The sequence below is a fragment of the Scatophagus argus genome, chromosome 16 (genome assembly GCF_020382885.2).
Source record: "Scatophagus argus isolate fScaArg1 chromosome 16, fScaArg1.pri, whole genome shotgun sequence".
Taxonomy (NCBI): Eukaryota; Metazoa; Chordata; class Actinopteri; family Scatophagidae; genus Scatophagus; species Scatophagus argus.
Window position 1 is genome coordinate 5924777 of NC_058508.1, and position 21736 is coordinate 5946512.

Consider the following 21736-nt stretch of genomic DNA (forward strand, 5'->3'; position numbering starts at 1 on the left):
ATTTCTTATTGCGGCTGAGAGGAGGCAGACAGGGATGGATGACTGAGGAAATTGAATTCTCCTTATCGCTGTTGTGCTCCTGTAGTGATCCATCCATTTGTGCCTCTGCCTCTTCTGCACGTACACATGCAGCCACAGCATGCACATATTCATTCATAGCAACAAGTATAGAGACTCAGTGCACAAACACAAATCTGCTGTGATAACTTGGACACATCAGTGGGATTGATAAGTAATCCTCTCATGTTTACGTGTACCTCTCTGTTCTTTATAGCTGTCGTACAAGCAACAGGAAAAGTCTGATCCTGACCACCACATCCCCCACGCTGCCTCGCCCACACTCCCCACTGCCTCTTCCTGGACACCTCGGTATGTATGATAATACATTACACCTCAGCTGTGACCTTGACTTGTTTATGTGTTGATGGCAGCTGCTAACATTTTTAATCACTCGGATTCAAATATGTTAATTAAAGAAAGATATATCATCTGTTCACCAGCGTCTTTTCACTACAAGTGACAAAATAATCATAGTCACATTAGTTAAAATGTGGGAAATTAACTAATTTACTTTTTAGCTGAGAGTCAGGAGAAGATTGATATCAACCTCACATGGGTACGATAAATACGAAGCTACAATTAGAAGTCGGTTATTCTAGCTTAGTCTCTTCTCCAGAGACTGGAAACGGGGAAACACCAAGTCTGGCCCTATCAGATCTGTCAGAACAAAATCACCACCTCTCAGCATCAACTGTGTCTGGAGAGGAGCTAGTTCAGCACACAACTCCCCATATGACACCAAATTGTTATTTTTGCTCTATGTCTTTTTATACTAGCTCTTCACCCTTGTTTATAGCGTTTGTGCCAAGCTAAGCTAATCGACTGCTGGATGTAGCTTCATTACCTTATTGACGCGAGAATGGTATCATTTTATCAACTGAGCCTCAGCAAGAGAGTGAATACGTATATTTCCACAATCTCAAGCTATTCCACAATGTTAACTGAAAACTGTTAGATAGAAAACGTGGCGGCATGCAGGTAGATTTGCATTCTGTCGACTCAATTTGACTTTTGACCTGATTTTGGAAACCTTACTTGGAGTCTCATTTATAACTTTACATACACCACTTTCCACGCAAAAGTCGTGATTTCTAAAATCAAACTGGAGGATGCGTGCACATGTATATAAACTCTGTATATTATATTATATAAACTGTATATTGGTGACGCAGATGGTGAGCTGGTGAATTTAAGCCAGATTGTGTAACGATGCCTCATTTACTCTCACACATATAATTTGACTTAATAGCAAACATTAATTTGAAATCCTCATGCTCACAAGTACTTTTTTAGTTTTCAGATAGTTTTTGTGTGTAAATGGCAACAGTCACTAAGGTGCTCTCATATTAGGTGCCATGCTGTCAAGACTGATAGACAAAAGGTTTGTGCGGCTCGTACATCATCTTTGCATGGACTGCTCCCTTAAATTAGCCAGCTTGATTCATTCGTCTATCAAACAGCTCCCAATGAAAACTCGCAGTCCATTAATCAAAGCACCACATTACTGCCCACAGAACAAGGTAGGATAAATAAAAAGCCTAGGCGACAAAGAATTTATCAGTCTAAAAATCAATGATAGGCCTTCATCCCCCCAAACACTACTTTTTCATTACAAATAGTCACATTGTTGTGTGGAACCACATAATCAATCTGAGTCAGCTTCAGTATCACACTTCACAATGAAAATGAGGAAACCACGGTAAGAAGTTTTAATGTGTGCTTTGTTGTGTTGTGATCGTTTAGTCGCAGGGTCTGAATATTCTTTGTCACATTTTCTTTCTCTACCTTTGCGTTTCCCTCTCCTGCGTCTCGTCCTTTGTGCACGTCTGGTTGTCCCAGCAGGAAGCAGCCCTCTGGACAGCCCACGAAACTTCTCACCCAGCAACCCGTCACACTTCTCTTTTGCCTCCTCCAGAAGGTCTCTGTTCTATTTCACTACATTTACTGAGTGTGATTACAAATGTTTACGCTGACTTGTTTTTGTGATAGAGATGTGAGAGGGACAGAAAGTGATGCAGAGGAGACAGGCAGGCAGACTGAACTCAAGTCAGCATGAGACAAAGGGAAGGGAGGAGAGAGGGAGGCGAGCATCAGAGAAGAGTCGAGGTGCGGATCTGTTGTTGTGCGAGGTCTCGCACATCCTGGGGAGCAGGGAGCCTCCCGCTGCAGGTTCTCACAGTATAACAGGCTGACTCATGTATGACTGGGCCAAGCCATTACATTCACAGTGCCTCTGTGTTTATTCACGCTGCTCTAATGACTCTGGGTGTTGATGTATGTGGACAGGTGGCCATAAATGTGTGCATCTGTTTGTGTAAATGTGTTTTTATATCTATGATTATAGTAGAAGCTTTATATTTTGTTTATATTATGAATAATATGATATCATGGTATTATTATTTTTACTAATATGTTACAAATATGCCTCTGTCCTTGTCCACATAATTATGTACTTGAAGTCCTGGGCTTTTTTTTTTTTCCTTTTTTTTAGTTTAGAGCTAGAACCGCTTCATTCCAGTTCAGCAAAATCTAAGTGCTATAGCATATAACTTCATGGGTTATACTCGGTGTGAGCCAGCCTTAACACCCAACAGTAGAAGCTGAGCTCACTGATGCTACTGGGGCTTTCTCTTACACCATATTTAAAGAAATGAAAGGGACTGCAGTAGTGTGAGGGTCTGACTGTAATAAGGGCAAGACTTCACTCTCATGTGTCCTATAGGCAGAGATGTATGTGAAAAGGCCAATTAGACTGTTATTTACCGCTGTCTTTCCCCAGTCAGACAATGTTGGGAGTGGAGGTTGTGGCTGCCTTGTGCTCCTGTAAATCCTATGTCCTCATTTATCAGATCTCTCTGCCTGCCTGTCACTGTGCGATCGAGCCATACAGAGGCACAAAGAGTGACTCTTCTGTGCTCCCCTCTCTCAGGAAGGTCCCTGGGGCAAACTAGATGTGTAATAAGTCACTGGTCTGCTAAATGACATTTTTTTAGTGCACCTAAAATTGAGGTGTGTGTAAGACAGCCACAGAGAATGTGAGAATAGCTTATCAGTCAAATTTCATGGGTTATAAAAATAACAGGTACGTCAGTTCAGGTTTTTTTTCAGGTTCTGATTAAAGACAGTAGGCGAGTTTAGCTCAAATGATCTGAATTTAATTACAAAATATATGTGACATTGAGCATTTAAGTGACCTTTGTGTTCTTTGCAGAGCGGACGGACGACGATGGTCTTTAGCATCCTTGCCCTCATCTGGATATGGCACTAACACCCCCAGCTCAACGGTAAATGTTAATTTAACTCCCTTCCCATCACAAAAATCTAGAATTCCCAACCAGGGGTACTTGTTCCCCGGGTTTGCAGTTGCCAGGGGGTACACAGTTCACCCATCAACTCAACCATTCACATAGTTAGCAATAGCACTGGTAATTAATCGAAAGTGTTAGCTAAAAGCAAATAGTTGTCTAACTAATGGAACCATTGAAATTAGAAAAGGCTGTTTATGTATATATATATGTATAACTGGTTGAAGTAGTTAGCTAAAGGTAATGTATAAGCAGCTGAAATAGTCTGCAAAATGTAATCAAACAGTTGAAGTAGTAGTAAAATTAATTGATACTCCAAGTGGGAGTAATACAATAATAACTTGACCTCAAGCCTAAAGACTAACAAACAGTTCAGTTGTATGAAAAAGTTATTGTAACAACATCCATTTTCATGTAACTGATAATGTTAAGTAACATATTTGTAACATCATGGTGGTATTGGTGAACGATTTAAATAGCGAGGTTGTTTATAGTATATTGTAAGTATGAACTGCGTCATCTACCTTCAAATCTATCAGGCCGAAAGCACACAAACACATTTTATCCATCTCCAGCATGTTTCCCCTCACTATCTTTACCTTGTGACATTCAGTATGTGTCTTGTTGCGTAACAGTAGCGTCAGAGGCCTGGTTCCTGCTCTCCATCTGGCTGTGTATGGAGTGTTATTTGGATGGAGAGAGCAGGACAGGAGGGGAAAGTGATCAGAGGGACATGATGAATGTGGCGTAGAGACCAGAAGCTGGCATGAAATACAGCACATTCTGTTGCACAGCACTTTTATCTCAGGCTAAATTTAGCCACATACTATAATTAGAAACAAAAAGATACTTCACTGAAATCAATGCTCTGACTTTTATGAATCAGAGTGAGCCATGGTGACCAGTGATTACTTCAGTTCCCCCCTCTGAACACTGTCTGCTTCTCAGTTCCCTGCTTCATTTAAAGTGAAAATCTGTTACTGACTAATACTGTGGTTTGATGAATGGTGAAAGTATCCAAAATTTCACTTGCTAACAACTGTGAGAGATTCTTACCTGAAAGGAACAGTGTGAGTTTTTGGTAAAGGCGCTTATTAGCTTTCTGGCCTTGACTGATACCGCTCTCATGTCTGTATGGTAAACATGAAGCTACCGCCAGCAGCCAGTTAGCCTAGCTTAGCACAAAGACTGGAAGACAGTGGTGAGATAAAGCAACCTCAATACCACCGGCAGAAAAACCTTGACATACATCAAACAGACAAAAAAAAATGGAGTGTCCAAGCTTGTTTCATTTACCCTGACTGTCTTTTCAATTAGCCTGTCACCAGTGATTGATCAGTGATCAATCTTTCAATTAGCAGAGTTAAGTGGAGGAGTCTCATTGCCTTGATGAAGGCAAATGAGGAGGTGAGGCGAGTATGACTGAGACATACTGTATTTATGGGTCTGACCTGAGACTCATTGGACAACTTCATTCAATTCTCAGTTAGTTATTGGTGATGTCCACAAAGAATGACCACTTTAGTCTGCAAATACTGTGATCATTGATCCATTAGTTGCTTAGCTTAGTGCCTCAAAGCGAGAAGCAATTAAAGGTGACAGTGGCTGGACTTCATATGATCAAGTTTTGTCAGTTTGTTCATCAGTTTTTCTTTTTGATCTGTACACCTCCAGCCTCTCTAACATCCTTGGTTCCCTTCCTCATCTGCCAACTTCCCTCTCTGCTTCCCCTCCTCTCCCTCATCCTCCTAATGCTCGCCCCACCCTCGTCTGCTTCCTCTTCCTCCTCCACCCTTTGCTTTTCCCTCCCCTCCTCTTCCTCTTCTTCTCTCGTTCCAGTCCTCCAGCTCCTCTCAGGAGCGACTGCACCAGCTGCCCTTCCAGCCCACCATGGATGAGCTGCACTTCTTATCCAAGCACTTTGGCAGCACCGAGAGCATCACAGATGATGACGGGGGCCGCTGCTCTCCCCACCTGCGCCCACGCTCCCGCAGTCTCAGGTCAGCAGCAGTACCACCCGTGAGATTAAACAGCAGCTTCAGCTGTCCAAACGCCCTATCCTCTGTTTAAAAGGACTCTTTTGAAGAAGATTTACATGGGTTACCCCTGCTTGATCTTGTTATTGCTTTTATATAAGCTCCTGAGTTTTCTGTTTCAAAGCTAACATGTCTGAGCTCTGTCTAAGTTTTGATTAGGATCTAAAAAGGCATGTATATGCCTTATATATGCCCCTGTTTTTTTTCCTCTAATTGTGCTAAGGTTCCACCATGCTTTAATATTAGCATTGTCTATTCAGGCAAGGTTACATCAGCTCACTTATGATGTATGTACTTATAATATATAAAACATTATCTAATGTCTGTTGTCTTGCATCCCTTTAAGTGAGCTAATGTGACAAATGCGGGGAAAAACAAGTTAACAGACTGCCTCTGTAACGTCAGTGATATTTCAAAGAAACGCCTAGCCTAAGTGTACAACATTAGCTGACATTAGCTACCATGAGCTACCGGTCAAACCAAGCCAAGATTGTGCTGAACTGAGCATGTCTGTGTTTTACAGCTTATGACTTTAAGTTTTGAAGAGAAGAAATGTGTTATCTTAATGACACAATCTTAGTTTAATTATGATACACAAAAAGAATCAAGTTTCTGATTGGATAATGTTAAATTCTCGTCGAATCTTAAACATACTTCAGACACGATCTGTGTTAAATCTTTTTGACTGTTTTCCACGTTCTTCTGTTTCACGCCTCCAGTCCAGGACGGTCCTCTACATGCTATGATAATGAGATAGTCATGATGAACCATGTGTACAAAGAGCGCTTTCCAAAGGTGAGACACACACATATACAAAGCTGTTTCATGATAAACATCATATTCCATAAAAAAACACACAGTGAACAAACCCTTAAGCCTACAGAGCATTAAGCCAGTCTTTCAAGCCCAAAAAACTATTTAATCCTTTCAAGTCAGAACTGAAATATAAGAGAAAAGAACAAGGCATATAATTTATGATTGAACATGTTCAGAGATTTATTTATACGAATGTTTGATATCGTATATCCAAACACAGCGACAAAAGGAGCCATGGGGGCTGCTTAACCATAACAAATAAGATTATGTGACACTGCTAAGTCAAGATAAGTTCACCCTGTCAGAGAGAATATTAAGTTTATTCACAGCACTTATAAGTACTGCCACAGCTATGAACAATGAACTAAAAGGCATTTGCCTTTTTTTCTTCCTTTCACTCTCTGGTGGGTTGGTATCAAAAGGAAATGGGCTGAAAGCTTCCACAGTGATAAAAATCAAGTCCTAGGAAATTTGGCATTATAGTATGGAGTTCATTTAAGGTAAAAGCTCTTTGATCCTGTTCTCACACAAGTCAGATGGAAAACACTGAGTATAGCAGCAGAGCCACACTTAACGTTTTCTCACATTTTTTTCTCACACCTCTGAGTCTTGTAAAGAAATAAACTCTCATTCTAAACTTAATCACTGTCGCTTCCTCTGCCTGCTCTCCACTCTCACTCTGTCGTCACTACTGTTCTCTCAATGCTCCCCACATTTTGTTCTCCACCAGGCCACAGCACAGATGGAGGAGAGGCTGGACGAATTCATCCAGGCTTTCTCTCCTGAAAACGTTCTTCCACTGGCCGATGGCGTCCTCAGCTTTATACACCACCAGATAGCTGAGCTGTCCAGAGACTGCCTGGCCAAAGCCCGCGAGGGCCTCATCACTTCTGTCTACTTCTTTGAACTGCAGGAGAATCTGGAGAAGCTTCTTCATGATGTGAGTGAGAAAATAAAGTGCCAACAAAACTTACCTCTGACCGACCACCGAAAGCACTACTAACTGGGTATCTAACCTCAGCACCTTTACTGGCTAATCTGTATCCACGGCAACAGATGCTTTACTGACTTATGTTCGCTTGTTCTTGAGTTAAAAAACTTTTGCTAAAAAAGTGTTTCTCAGATCAAAAAATATCGAATTTATCAGGACTTCAAACTCTTCCTTAAAGCTGCACCAATCCTTATTTTTATATTAACAAAGACCTGCCTCTTTACAGATATGTTTCATTCTCACTGCTCTTATGAACTGTATTTCCAACAACAGCATGTTTTCATCAGAAAGTCCTAAAAGTCTGTTCGCTACCTTCACAGCATCAAGCAATAGACATGCAAAGCTAGCAAGTAGCTGTTGAACATACTGTAGCATAGCATATAGCAGCTACACGGCCCGGTACGTCCCTGAGTAGTGAGTGCAGCTCATAAACAGAGCTAAAAATAGAGTTTATATTAAATTATATTTGCCAGGTGAGCAGAAAAACAATTTCCAAATGAACTTTAATGTTGCGTTTTTTCTGCGAGATGTTTGAACAGGTAAAATGTTTGTGAACTGCTTTGGTTATAATTTATTTGTGAGCTGAAATGAGTCATAACCAAAACAGACACAGAAACAGGCACAGAAACAAATACCTCTGTCCTCTCAGCGACTGAGATGATGCAATTTTGTGGAAGGTTGCTGATGGATAGATTCCTGCACAAGTCCTCTAATTTCATTCAAGCTCTGAATGCCTTTGGTGAGAGACGTGATTGAAGTGACTGCGGTAAATGGAGGCTAATTGTGCTTGAGATTTGCCAGAGCAGATAACAGATATCTGGGAATTTCATCACCATCCTCATTTTGGCGGCTTGATTAGATCGCTGCCATTGCTCTGCATTGCCTGGTTTTGGTTTGATTTTATCTGTTGTGTTTTTCATAATCAGATGTTCTCATGTCTCACAGCTTTTTGAACACTTGCTCTGCCTTTGTCACTCTGTCTGTCTTTTTGTCTCTCTTCTAACTGACTGCAGCGCTGTATATTATTGTTGTATTAGGGATTTAACTGTGCCACATGGATTTTCTAAATGTTGTGAGTGTTAATCTTCTCTCTTTCTCCCTGTCGGTCTGTCTGTATATCTCTCTCCATCAGGCCTTTGAGCGTTCAGAGAGCTCTGAAGTTGCCTTCGTCACGGAGTTGGCGAAGAAGCTTCTCATCATCATCGCCCGACCTGCCAGGCTTCTGGAGTGTCTGGTGAGATAACATACACACTTTTCAGTATTTACCCATCATTGTCAAAATCCCACTGTGATGCCGACCATCCGACTCATCCGGCCTCGCAGAACATGTCAACGTTTCCCTCTCTTGACTTAAGACAAATTGATTTTCTTTAAATAAACATGAGCACAGATACTCATTTGTTAGCCCATTATAAGCATTTAAGCACTTTGATGTATTATGCAGCAGGGGTAGAAAATCAAAACAAGCCACACTGAAGTAAAGGTCCAGTCTGTCTGGATGGCGGCAACATTTGCATTTAGATTAAAATTTGCCCTGCCACAGTACGACTAATACCAGGCAGCAGCCCCCTGCTGTTGGGCCGCCTTCCAGTCTGACTCAGACAGACCGTGACCATGGTGTCATTTGAAGTTGGAGGATGCCTATGTGTGTGTGTGTGAGAGACAGAGAGTTTGTGTGTGTGTGTGTCGTCTAGCTGGTTGTTTTTGTGGGTAACCATGTGTTTCATAACAGTTTTGTGTACCTCTCAGATGAGTCATGCCACACTGGCATGGTTTTGGATTATGAGCGACAGCTGAAACAGTGACATGGAGAACCGATTCATTGCTGTAATTCCACCCTCGTTTTCTGCATATCGCTGCATTTGGATTACAGAGTATGTGATCCATTACATGTTTTTGGCATCGATAACAACCAGATTTGGGTCAGCAGCCAGGACTTGCAATGGATGAAACCCTCCTCTGCAACACAGCAGGTCGAGTTCAGTGTTTTGTGGAGGATGCAGGCTTAAGGATTGGCTCCTGAGCTTCAGATTCTCCCTGCTGTGTTGTGTTTGTGCCTCATCACTGAGCAAACTTTTAAGCACAGACAGATTTGTTTTAAGCAAACATGATATGTTTTGTGGAGAAGTTATAATTACAAAAAATTTATCATACTAATAGCCAGCAGACTGAAAACAAAACAGATGAGTAGATCAGAAACAGAATATGTGGGCATGTTACAGTTAACAAGTGGGATTTAAATCCAGTCCTGCAGGCTTGATTGGATCACTCAAAAATAAGCATTGCGAAGAAAGCATGCAAAAAAATTTGAGCTCAAAGCATACGAGTACATACATACATATGAGTTTGTGCACAAATATAACCACTCTTGCCCTTACAAGCAGTCAGACACCATGCTAAAGCTCTCCTGAAGAAGCTGCTGTATTTCTACTATTTACTGGCTGGTCTGCTGCTGATGCTGAGCTCAGGCCTAATCATGTAGCTTTCGATGGGACATCAGTCCTGAAACAGAATTCAGGTCTCTCCTCAGGCTGAACAGTACAGACTGCAGTGACAGCGTCTTCCAGAAACAAGTCCTGGAGCTGCTCCAGAGGCAGTGATTCATGAAACCACTGCTGAAAGCAGCCAGGGTGGCTTTACTTCGATGTGGACACGTTGTCTGGTTCACATTCAAAGGAACTTATCTGGAAGCAATTTCTCAGACAAAATTTCAATCATCCCAAAGTCTAATTTAATGTCATTAATTATATCCCAATGAGCCAGCTCCCAAACTTTCCAACTGATGACATCACACTCTGATTTCCAGGAGTTTAACCCAGAGGAGTTCTACCATCTGCTGGAGGCAGCAGAGGATCACGCCAAGGAGGGTCACTTGATGAAAACGGACATTCCTCGTTATATCATCAGCCAGCTGGGACTGACCAGAGACCCTATTGAAGGTGAGGGAGAGAGACAGAAACTCGGTACAACACGCAGATTTAACCATTTGGAAAATAAATGAACTGACTAAACTGACGTATTTTCATCATCAGAGATGGTAAACCTCGACAGTTACGACAGCGAGGGGCCGCTAACACCTGAAACAGACGACTCCACAGAGGTGAGATCCGAGATAATCAGAGATTTGGATGTGGAAACTGGAAATTTGTCCAATGCCACGATCATTCACCCTTTTTTAAAAAAAAATGCTTACTTTTAAGGTCTGTCCTGCTGAGGGCCTTGCTCTCATTGAAAATGTATGCTTCATCTGCTAATGACTTGGCACACATGCTTTTATCTATCTAATTCAGCTAATTTATGCTGAAGTACAAAAAACTGGATACTCCCTCCTTGAATGTCTGGGCAGTGCCTCTGGCGTTAGGCAAAACTCCAGCTGCCAGAAATGAGCTATGCAGACACACACACACAAAAAGGTGCAATGGAGGGGGTATCTCTACAGACAGTTTGAATGTGTATCACTAAAGTTAGAATATAAATATGTGATTTTCTTGACACTTATTATACTATATTAATATTTTAGTGGTCATGTTGCGATTTCTCTCTACATCATATTTAATCAGAGCGTTGTGATATTTGATCCACAGAGTAAGATTAAAGCAATGAAACCACCAGGGGAAGCAGATTTCCAGACTATCAAGCTGATCAGTAATGGAGCATACGGGTGAGTAGAACATTAGGACGTCCTGTTTACTCTGCTAATGAGGATGTGTTGACATGGAAGTGATTCATTTCTACTTGGGCACAGATGATTGTTTTACAGGCAACACAGAGTCCATAACATAAAAAAATAATATGGACATATGTGTGTGTGTCTATGTTTGTATCAGCGCTGTGTACTTGGTGCGTCACCTGGAGACCCGCCAGCGATTTGCCATGAAGAAGATTAATAAGCAAAACCTGATCCTGAGGAACCAAATCCAGCAGGCTTTTGTGGAAAGAGACATCCTCACCTTTGCAGAGAATCCCTTTGTCGTCTCCATGTTCTGCTCCTTTGAAACCCGTCGGCACCTCTGCATGGTCATGGAGTATGTAGAAGGTTAGAATGTGTGAGTGTGTTGGAGGGAAAGAGAGAGAGGAGGTGTGTTGGCTGTCAAGAAAAAATATGTTTTTCTCTTCCCACAGCTACTCTTCCATTTCATCTATGGAAAGTTTTGTTTCCTATCATAATATATGTCTGCATTGTGTCTTTACTGGAAAAATGACAAATATTGAAGGCAGACAGTGTGGGTACTAACCTCATTTGCTTTCACTGTGTTGTCCATGGACACTGTCTTCCCACAGTGGAGGAGCCACTCGTAGCTGAAAAAATTCAAATAATTTGTGGGTGGGTGGTGAAACAGCTTCAGAAAGACCTTGGAAAACAAAATATAAATAGTAAATTTGAAGACAGACATGTTGCTGTTGGCTGCAGTTTAATTGGAGTCACCTCTTATGTTGCATGTATTGTATCAGTTCCTGTTAGTATGAACATTTTCTAATTAGCACTAAACTTAAAGTACAGTTGAGGCTGCTGGGAATGAACATCATGTGTTTTTCAGATATTTAGTCATAAATCAATTAAACAAATGGAAATTTTAACTCTAGATGAAAGTGAATTTCCTTGATTATTCTACACAGAATGCCTCACAGCACAGTCAGTGTAGTGTTTTTGATTGCATGATTGTGTTCTGCGTGTTGCTTATCGGCTTAAGTAGAAACTAAAGTGGTCTTGAACAAGAGGTACCAGGAGACATTCATGGTAATTGTATATGTCAGCAGCAGGACTAATCAGATGATGAATTTTGCTATCAGGTGGAGACTGCGCCACTCTGCTGAAGAACATCGGGGCTCTGCCTGTGGAAATGGCACGCATGTACTTTGCAGAGACTGTTCTGGCACTGGAGTATTTACACAACTATGGTATTGTGCACCGTGACCTCAAACCTGACAAGTGAGACAGAGTTCCTTTTCAATAATGCAATACAATGCATGCTGTTACTCTGCTGTTTCAAGAGAAAATAAATAAAGCTTGCACTGCTTGAAATGAACTTTGCTGTCTCTATCCTCAGCCTCCTGATTACCTCAATGGGCCACATCAAGCTCACAGACTTCGGCCTTTCAAAGATGGGTCTGATGAGTCTGACCACCAATTTGTATGAAGGACACATAGAGAAGGATACTCGGGAGTTCCTGGATAAACAGGTATGACAAACACAGCATCCAAACGACAGCAGAGCTGTATACTCAATCCCCAGTCCATGTGAAGTAACTCCTACAAGGAGTCAGAGCCTGATTTTATAAAGACGATTTAATGGAGTCTCTTTAATTCACTTGCTCTTTTAATTAAACTTAAAACAACCGGTGATCAAACTTAAATTAAATCACAGCATTAAAAGAATCACATATATAACATAACTTTAAATTATGTTTTTTTGGCTGTATTGCAGTGCTGTTCAACCACAGTTTGATCCAAGTTAAGTTTAAATATGAAATGTCCTTTGATGTCTTCATGTCTATGCAGAGATTTTATTGTGTGCCAGCTGGCACAACAATAAGCCAGTATTTCCTCAGTTATTGTGATCATTTCTCTGTCTGGTGTGGTTTATTTTCGCAGGCCTTTCATGCAGTACTCATGCTTTGAATTGAAGCCTCATTATTACTTGCTTATGCATTCAGAAGTCTGTTAGCATTCAGTGAATACCCATCTGCACATGAAAACCCTCACCGGAGCTTTCATCTTGTCTTGGCATCTCTGTAGTGATCTACTTAACTAGGCAGAAATACACATGATCCATACACATGTGCCTCCTACTCAGGGTCAGCTCTCTCCCACAACAATATAACCACATGTAGTTTTAGAACAGGTTGAAGATAAACTGATATGACAAGCTGGTTTTAAATAATCTGAACTCTGAGTCCACATCACAACCGTTGGTTATTAGAGTGACAAAATCTAACCAACAAGTTGGAGGAGTCTCAAGTGCTGCTGTTTTTCCTTTAGGTGTGTGGTACTCCAGAATACATTGCCCCAGAAGTTATTCTTCGTCAAGGTTATGGGAAGCCAGTGGACTGGTGGGCTATGGGTATCATCCTGTATGAGTTCCTGGTGGGCTGTGTGCCTTTCTTTGGAGATACTCCTGAGGAGCTGTTTGGACAGGTCATTACAGGTGAGTGATCAAATGTGGATGAATTTTTATACACACAAAACGTTGCTAATCAGTTGTAGGGGATGTGTCCCCTTGTCTTGTCTTTTACCTTCATCCCCTCTCTTAAATGCACTTTTCTTTTTCCCATGTCTCTCTGCGGCACCTGGTAGATGACATAGTGTGGCCAGAGGGGGATGAGGCTCTCCCTGTGGATGCGCAGAACCTCATCTCCTCCCTTCTGCAGACGAATCCGCTGGTTCGACTGGGCACAGGTGGGTTACCTCAAACAGATGGTACCCAATATTAAGTTATATCCTTTAATTAAATCTTAATTCCTATTTTCCAGTTATCTGAGCTGATCTGAAATCTTTACACTTTTCTCTTGATAACTGCAGAAGTATCCCCTCAGCACCAACTGCCATCCTGTCTTTAGGCCCATAGGTTCAGTTTACCCAAATAAGTCAACTACTGTTTGGGTCAAAGCGCCTCTTTACACTACCTTTCCGTCTTTGTCTCCAGCTCTTACTGTCTCCTCCTCCCTTCATCTGCCCTCTAGGTGGTGCTTTTGAAGTGAAGCAGCACCCATTCTTCACGGAGGTGAACTGGAACAGCCTACTGAGACAGAAGGCAGAGTTCATTCCTCACCTCGAGTCTGAGGAAGACACCAGTTATTTTGACAGTAAGTCTGCTGCAGGCTAACCTACACAGTGACTGCTTTTGTCTCATATGGAACAATGTCAGTAATTAATAATTTTAGAAAGGAACACAGAGACAAAGACTTGCTACGTTTTCTCACCAGCCCGATCCGAGCGCTACCATCATGTGCAGTCGTACGATGAGGATGATACGAATGATGATGAGCCTGTGGAGATACATCGCTTCTCATCCTGCTCACCTCGCTTCAGCAAGGTCAAACCGTACATTGAAATTTTTCTCTTTATATCTGCAGTGAGAATGTTTAAAGCATTAAAATGGCTAATGATTATTCATCAGCTAGTGTAAGTGTTGACTTTTGTTGCGTGGACCTGCAGGTGTACAGCAGTATGGAGCATCTATCCCAGCTAGAGCATAAACCCCCTACTGTGACTCTACGGGAGCACAAAGTCCCCAGGGAGGATCGAGTGGCCAAGAGAGAAAGCCTGGGTAGCTTCACACTCAGGGACAAAAGCTGGAGGACTGGATCACCTGAGATGTGGGTGCAAACCAAAAAATTTGAAATTTGTTGTAGAAAATGTTTTTAAATGGTTCTTGATCAAAGAAGTTTCTATCTAACCAAATAGTATCAGTGTGCTTACAGTTTGATTCAAAATAAGGTCATATTTCAGGAAGCGCTTGTCCTGCTCGGAGTCCTCTTTCACTGAGAGCGACTCCAGCCCACCGTCCGGGGCCCGAAGACGTTTCTCCGCCCTCATGGACACACACCGTCTGGCCTCCCCTCTGGAGGTTGACTCTGAGCTGCCTGTCCTCACTAAGCAGCCTCCAGTGAAGGTTAGAGGGGCTTCCCTGGAAGGAGCAATGGGGACCATCCCTTCTCAAGGCGATCTGAGACCGTTCCTTAAAGACAGCAATGGGCTCGCAGCCGGAGGTAAGAAAGGATGAGGCAGCACGGCATCCCTTGTGACCCTAAACCTCTACATGATCACAATTTATAACAAGAGCATTTGTTTACTGTTGGGTTTCATGTCTCAATCATGTCACAGACAAGCATTTGAGGCCTGCTGATGCATCACTGCCTCTACCAAGCAGTGCAACTGTTCTGGGGCTTCCAGACCCACAGGGGCCCCGGGGGGCCACCACTGACCTGGTGCTGCGCAGAGTTCGCCATCAGCAGCTGTCAGCTGAAGGAGAGAAACGTAACTCACGACCAGGAACCAAAGTTATAAAATCTGCTTCTGCTACTGCTTTGTCTGTCATCATTCCTGCAGGTGACACACTGGTTATATGACTACAACAAGTGAACTGTAAAAACATACTTCAAAGTGAATTCTGTAATGTAACCTTAACTCTATCCCTGTCTGCTCAGTGGAGCAACATGGTGCCTCCCCCCTGGCGAGCCCCATGTCTCCTCGCTCCCTCTCGTCCAACCCCTCCTCCCGTGACTCCTCTCCCAGCAGAGACTACTCTCCCATGGTAAACATCCTGCATTCTCCAATCACCATCCACCGCTCTGGGAAGAAGTACGGCTTCACTCTCCGAGCCATCAGAGTCTACATGGGAGACAGCGATGTATACAGCGTACATCACATGGTCTGGGTGAGAGAGCAGAGCAATCAATATGGCTCACACTTGCAACTACTACTGTTACTGCCACTAGTAATGATAATACTATCAGATAATAAATACAACATTGAGACATGTAGAGTAATTAGCCAATTTAAAGGTGCCAAACAGAAATATTAAAACCCAACAAAACAGCATAGAAAAGTAAAAATAAAAATAAAATCAACTCATTGTGATCAAGAGGAGAGAAAACCAAAGAACTGGTTTCTTTGCCTCAAAAAGAGCAAGATATGTTCTCATATTTGCTATATTTTTCACATGAAAAAATTCAATCTTAGCGATACCTGAGATTGGTCATATTCATTTTTGTCTCTTAAAGAATGAAAATCAATAAATAAGATTTGGGCTTTGTACTCTTGTACTCTATTCTTTCACAATTCAAGATGTAATATTCTTAAAAGAAGACCATTTGAACTAATTGAGTCACGAGGTGCTACTGGTACGTACAGTTGGGTTTCGTTTGAATAACTAATAACAACTGAATAATAATAATAACTGGATAATTTTACACGGTGATGTCATATATTTGGGCTGAACATAAACATGTAATGAAAAAAGGAGTGGGCCAAGTGCGAAAGCCATAGAACACCAAATGAAATATAACTGTTTTCTGAAAAATGCTTACCAACCTTTCCAGAATATGTCTGAACCCTGTAATAATAAATAGTAGGCAACAACAGGCGACACTGTCCAGAAGGTCCAGCGGGTTCACCAGAGCTCTCAGCAACTGTCTGAGACTTCAGTCATGAGAATGACTCGTTTTTGGAGCTGGTCAATCATGTCCATTTGAGGAACTGTAGTTTTTAACCATTTCGCCATGGCTTCAGCCACTGATTAGATGTGTCTGCCCGAAATATCTGCATTGTATGTTCCTTGTATGGTCTATCAGCTCCCCGTTAGAGCTTTAGCCAGCAGATACACTGTTCACTGTTCACTGTTTTCTGTTTAAATGCCTATATCTGCTTCATTAAGTCTTTTGTTCTAATCACAGCATGTGGAGGATGGAGGTCCCGCCCAGGAGGCTGGACTGAATGCTGGTGATCTCATCACTCACGTAAATGGGGAGTCAGTCCATGGTCTTGTTCATACAGAAGTGGTGGAGCTCATCCTGAAGGTGAGGACTATCTGCTAGTCGAATTTATATGTACATTTTAGTGTCTTTATAAGATGGTTCAGTTAATTATTATACAATGATGTGTTTCATATAAACATTTATACATTTATATATATATATATATATGTATATATGATCTACAGAGTGGAAACAAGGTGACAGTTACAACTACTCCATTTGAGAATACCTCTATAAAAGTGGGTCCTGCCCGCAAGTCCAGCTATAAATCCAAGATGGCACGGCGAAGCAAGAGGACGGGAGCCAAGGAGGGTCAAGAGTATGTGGCTGCAAAATAGATATATTTCATCACAAGAATACATTATCCTTTAAGTTTTGCGTGCTTTTTAATCTTATTTTCACTGTATAACTGTCTCTCTTTTCAGTAAGAAGCGCAGCTCCCTGTTCAGGAAAATCACCAAGCAGTCCAACCTGCTCCATACCAGCCGGAGCCTCTCGTCTTTAAATCGCTCTCTGTCATCTGGAGACAGTCTCCCAGGCTCCCCCACTCACAGCCTCTCCGCCCGCTCGCCCACCCAGAGTTACCGCTCCACTCTTGAATCCCCTTATTTGGGTTAGTATGGAAGGCTGAGATCACCTGTCTGTAATACCTGATCCGATTGTCCGCTGCGCCTGAAAACAATCTCTTAGTAAGGATAACAAACAGGGGGTGTACTAAAATATATCTTCTTTATACATCAAATATTTTTCTTTTAACGAATAACTACGGTACTTTTTGGAGTTCCCAACCGCTAGTAGTATCATGGACCAAAGTTTTTATGAGTGAGCTCCCATTTTGCTTGTTTGTGAGCAGGTGTGCGGTGCACTTCACATGTTTATTACACTGTTGCCGTACATCTAGCTGCTACTGCAGTTGAACTTGGTTTAACACAGGCGCAGTTGTAGAAGATTGACTGCAAGTAGGTAAACATGGATAAATAATTCAGGATTTAAAGAAAACAACTTGGCAAACTGAGCCAACAAATTGGCTTTACAAATGTTTACTCAGCACATGTTTTTGGGTGAGAAACAGTCAGAAACTTTATTTACAAGAAAACCTTCAAACTCTTCAGGGCACCTTTAGCACAAGGCCAACCTGCAGTGTACAGCATCAGTGCTGTGTGTGGCTGGTTGTGGTGAGAAATCTGTTTTGTTGTACCTGTAATCACTGATGTCACAATGTAATGACACATCTCGGAGTACGCTGCTACGTCACTTCAGCATGCTGAGAATTTAAGACCACTGGAGGTTAGCAAAAACATATTTTCAGGGGTTGTTAAGTTAGTTACTCATCCTCATGTCCTTTATCTCATCCAGTTTTCTGTTGTTTGTCCTGATTCATTCCATGGTTTCTGGAAGACTTTATTTCCTCTCCTTTCCTCAGGCACCTCCTCCCAGAGCAGCTCTCCAGCATCCAGTACACCAAACTCCCCAGCAGCCACTCACCACATGAGGCCCAGCTCCCTGCACGGCCTGTCTCCCAAACTTCACCGCCAATACCGCTCTGCGCGCTGCAAATCCGCCGGCAACATCCCTTTGTCCCCCCTCGCTCACACCCCCTCCCCGACCACATCCTCTCCTCCACCCCTCACTGGCCACACGGTAGGGAGCTCCAACACCACACAGATGTTTCCTGCTAAGCTGCACTCCTCGCCTCCTGTTGCCCGGCCCCGTCCCAAAAGTGCAGAGCCACCAAGGTCCCCCCTGCTGCAGCGGGTGCAGTCAGCAGAAAAGCTGGGAGCGCCGATGTTGCCTTCTTCCTCTTCATCGTCATCATCGCCCTCTCCCCTAACAGGTGGGGTGTCATTACGTAAGCATAGCCTGGAAGTTTCACATGGCGACTACAGGAGAGAGTCCTTCCACTGTGAGCACAGCCTACAAAGTCTGTTAGAGATGGAAGGAGAGAATGGACCTGCTCCCCCATCTCCTTCATCATCTTCCTCCCCCTCTCCCCCGATGGGATCAGACATTGGAGGCTTGAAGCCTGTCAGGAGGCTGGGAAGGCAAGAGTCACCACTTAGCCGTGACACACTAATCACAGCAAGAGAGAAAGATACCCAAACAACAGAGTCTGAGCCCACCGGGTCGCAAATAGCGACTAAAGCTGAGTCCAAGACCAATATTATTGATGCAAGTAAAACATTATCCACTGCTGAGGTCCTAAAGAAGGACATAAGTGTAGCTACAGTGGAGACCAAGTCTAGTTCAGCACTAGTTTCATCCACTACTGAGGCCAAGCCGGGCAGAGGGGAAAAAGCTCAAAATGCAAGCAGCTCAAGTTCTGTGGCAGCAGTCTCCAAGAATAAACTTAGTGAGAAAATCTCAGCACCTGGTGCATCAAAAGGCCCGCAACAACAAGACAGCAAGCAGCAGAGTGCACAGACAGACAATGGACCTGCAAGTATGGCTCAGGACAAGACAGAGGAGCGAATGAAAGGCGCTGCAGGTACAGACAAAGGTAACATGTACAAAGTATCATCAGCAGAGCAAACCAAGCCACGTAAAGGCATGGAGACGGGCGAGAAAGGAGGCATCGGTGGCATTGATAAAGCAACGGAGACGACCAAAAGCAAAGGGCCTGCACCCCCGGTCCCCACCCAGGTTCAGAGTCAGGCTGCAGCTCATGTGTCAGCTGCTGCCAGATCCAAAATGGAGAAGGTTTCGAGCAATTACCGTGGGGCCAAGGAGGAGAGGCCCCACTTGGAGGTCGTGGAAGAGAACCCCATGTCGCCCTCGTCTAACGCGGCTTCACCCTGCTCAAGCAAGTCTCGCCCAGTGTCTCCGGGGGACAAAGCTAGTTTTGTCACCCAGCTCACAAGTGTGGCCAAAACAGTGCTCGGGCCTATGAAAGGGGCCTCACAAGATTCAGCCAAGGTTAAAGACACCTCCAAGTTAAGTGAGGAGAAGCGAGGAAACACAACAGGAAAACCAGAAGATTTGTCTGGGGGTGGCCGTAGGGGAGCGCAGACAGCATCCTCATCAAGCGCCGGCACACTGCAGTCTGATAAAGGAACCAGTCGGAGCTCCAAACATCATTTGTGATAAGAGGGCTTGAGAAAGAGTCAGACTCTCCCATGTAATGCCTTTTACTGTAGCATCACACTGACATATCATGAATTAACATGACGTTGAATTAAGGGGAGATGTGAATGCCTGAAGAAAAGACACCAAATAGATGACATGACATGTAAGACACAAAAAGATGTGAACGAAGATGCATCAGCCATGGTGGAAAATGTGTGCTCGTGCTATCATACTGTAGGCCCGTGTATGTACTGTGTTTTCATCACAATGTGTTGTATATACAAAAAAAAATTGCATATGACTTAATGCATGTGTGACACTGTACATGGCATTTGAAAGAATATTTAAAAAGAAAATGAAAAATATAAAGCAGACCTTAAGGTGGTGAACACTGTGAACAACATTTCAACTGACCACAACAGGTAAACTGTTAACTAAACAAGCAGGATTCTGTCATAAATGGGCATTACTCATATTTCAGCTCCAGTGCCATCATTTAGTTTGGCTGAAACTGTAAAAGAAAAAACACAAACTATTCCTTTAAAGTTCGGTTACTAGAAGAGTTCAGGCTCGAATATAACAAACATCCTGGAAACTAGACCAAGTGTAGTGACAGCTTGAAGGGAGAATCAGCTGGTTTGCTTCAGATGAGTTCAAGGGCTGAATTTCAATGGAATTGAAAGAGGTAGAGTAGATGAACTTGCACAGGGACACTATGCAATGTGCTAATAATGCCACTTTTTTGGTGTCCCCAATTACTAAGTTTACATGTGCTCCAGACAAGAAGAGAAGACCGAAGAAAGGGTTGCAATAAGCCGAGCAAACACATTTTATTTTAAATGTTGTCTCCTTTGACCATAGTGAAATGTGCAATGATATTTTAGGCTGTTGGGTGAATATACTAGTGTGCTTAGAGTGTGATAAGAAGACAAAGTGCATAAAGAACCACGATGAAAGTAGCGCTTACAGGAGAGTAGGATAGAAATGCTCTTTCACTCATTCTTTTCTATTTAAGCAGATGTGTGTTATACTGTGTAATGTTATGTGTGAAGGAAAGTGCCAGTTTTTTTATTTAGGAATAATGGGACATGTTTTTGTTTGTTTAAACTTAAATGTATAATAATATGCAATCCAACAGTGCCCAGTTCGATAAAACTGAGCATCCTTGTGAGTGATACAGTGGTAGATTCTACACAAAACCAGGAGTAGATATGGTGAGAGCATCTTAGTGTTGAGGTCTTGTTTGTTCTTGTGTATTACAGAAAATTGATCTTGATAGTTTTGGGACACCAGGCTCAGACTTAGACTGCCCCCTTGTGGATGACATCACATGATACCAAATGACCACTGAACATTTTGCCGGGGTATCTTTCCATTTTACACGTTATTATTCTGATGCATCATTCTTTTGTCGCTGAACGATGTTAAGATTGGTTTCAGATGAGTTTTGCAGTCTGAGCTCACAAAGTCTTTAATTATCAGGATGTAGTGATCTTCAGACATTAACTCAATTTTCAAACACCTTCAGCTGTGTTTTTGTGTGTGATGTGAGGAACATGCACTTTATTTTGTGTCAAATATTTTTATTTACTTGTATTATGTATTTATTTTATTATTTGTTTGTATTATTTATTTATTATTATGTGTTCTATTTATTAAACATTTTTTATTTGTTCAACATTTTTTACATTTCATGAGCTGTGATTTTCTGCTTTACTACTAAATTAGAATTTTTTACATTTAGACTGCGAAATTGCCCAAATCTGTGTGGCTAACCCCTTGTGTGCAGTTATGATGAGGTCATTCAGTAAGTCTGAAGCGGTAATATTTCTGTCATCTCTGTCTAAGTGTTTGACTTTTTTTTTAATTTTACATCAACAACTATCTCTTGATCGTTGTCCATTACATTGCAGCATATTTATTAGCCACTGTTGTTGAAGACCAATGCAAAAAAGCCTATTGTGCAGAAATGTAATAAAATGCAGAGA

General features: G+C 42.3%; 1 protein-coding gene across 2 annotated transcripts in view; it reads left to right on the plus strand.

The window, feature by feature from the left end:
- LOC124073286 (microtubule-associated serine/threonine-protein kinase 1-like) overlaps positions 1-21730 on the plus strand; it is a 41712-nt gene extending 19982 nt beyond the window's left edge. For both annotated transcript variants that reach the window (XM_046415433.1, XM_046415434.1), the window contains exons 3-27: positions 275-369; positions 1903-1978; positions 3272-3344; positions 5205-5365; positions 6121-6196; positions 6948-7157; positions 8341-8442; positions 10015-10147; positions 10241-10308; positions 10793-10869; positions 11036-11244; positions 12000-12138; positions 12257-12389; positions 13189-13354; positions 13504-13605; positions 13890-14012; positions 14133-14242; positions 14365-14525; positions 14659-14918; positions 15034-15258; positions 15357-15586; positions 16605-16727; positions 16871-17004; positions 17111-17298; positions 18109-21730. In XM_046415433.1, the coding sequence (XP_046271389.1) occupies positions 275-369; positions 1903-1978; positions 3272-3344; positions 5205-5365; positions 6121-6196; positions 6948-7157; positions 8341-8442; positions 10015-10147; positions 10241-10308; positions 10793-10869; positions 11036-11244; positions 12000-12138; positions 12257-12389; positions 13189-13354; positions 13504-13605; positions 13890-14012; positions 14133-14242; positions 14365-14525; positions 14659-14918; positions 15034-15258; positions 15357-15586; positions 16605-16727; positions 16871-17004; positions 17111-17298; positions 18109-19766 (5032 nt within the window). In that variant the 3' untranslated portion in view covers positions 19767-21730. The remainder of the gene's footprint in view (positions 1-274; positions 370-1902; positions 1979-3271; positions 3345-5204; positions 5366-6120; positions 6197-6947; positions 7158-8340; positions 8443-10014; positions 10148-10240; positions 10309-10792; positions 10870-11035; positions 11245-11999; positions 12139-12256; positions 12390-13188; positions 13355-13503; positions 13606-13889; positions 14013-14132; positions 14243-14364; positions 14526-14658; positions 14919-15033; positions 15259-15356; positions 15587-16604; positions 16728-16870; positions 17005-17110; positions 17299-18108) is intronic.
- Positions 21731-21736: the final 6 nt, after the last annotated feature.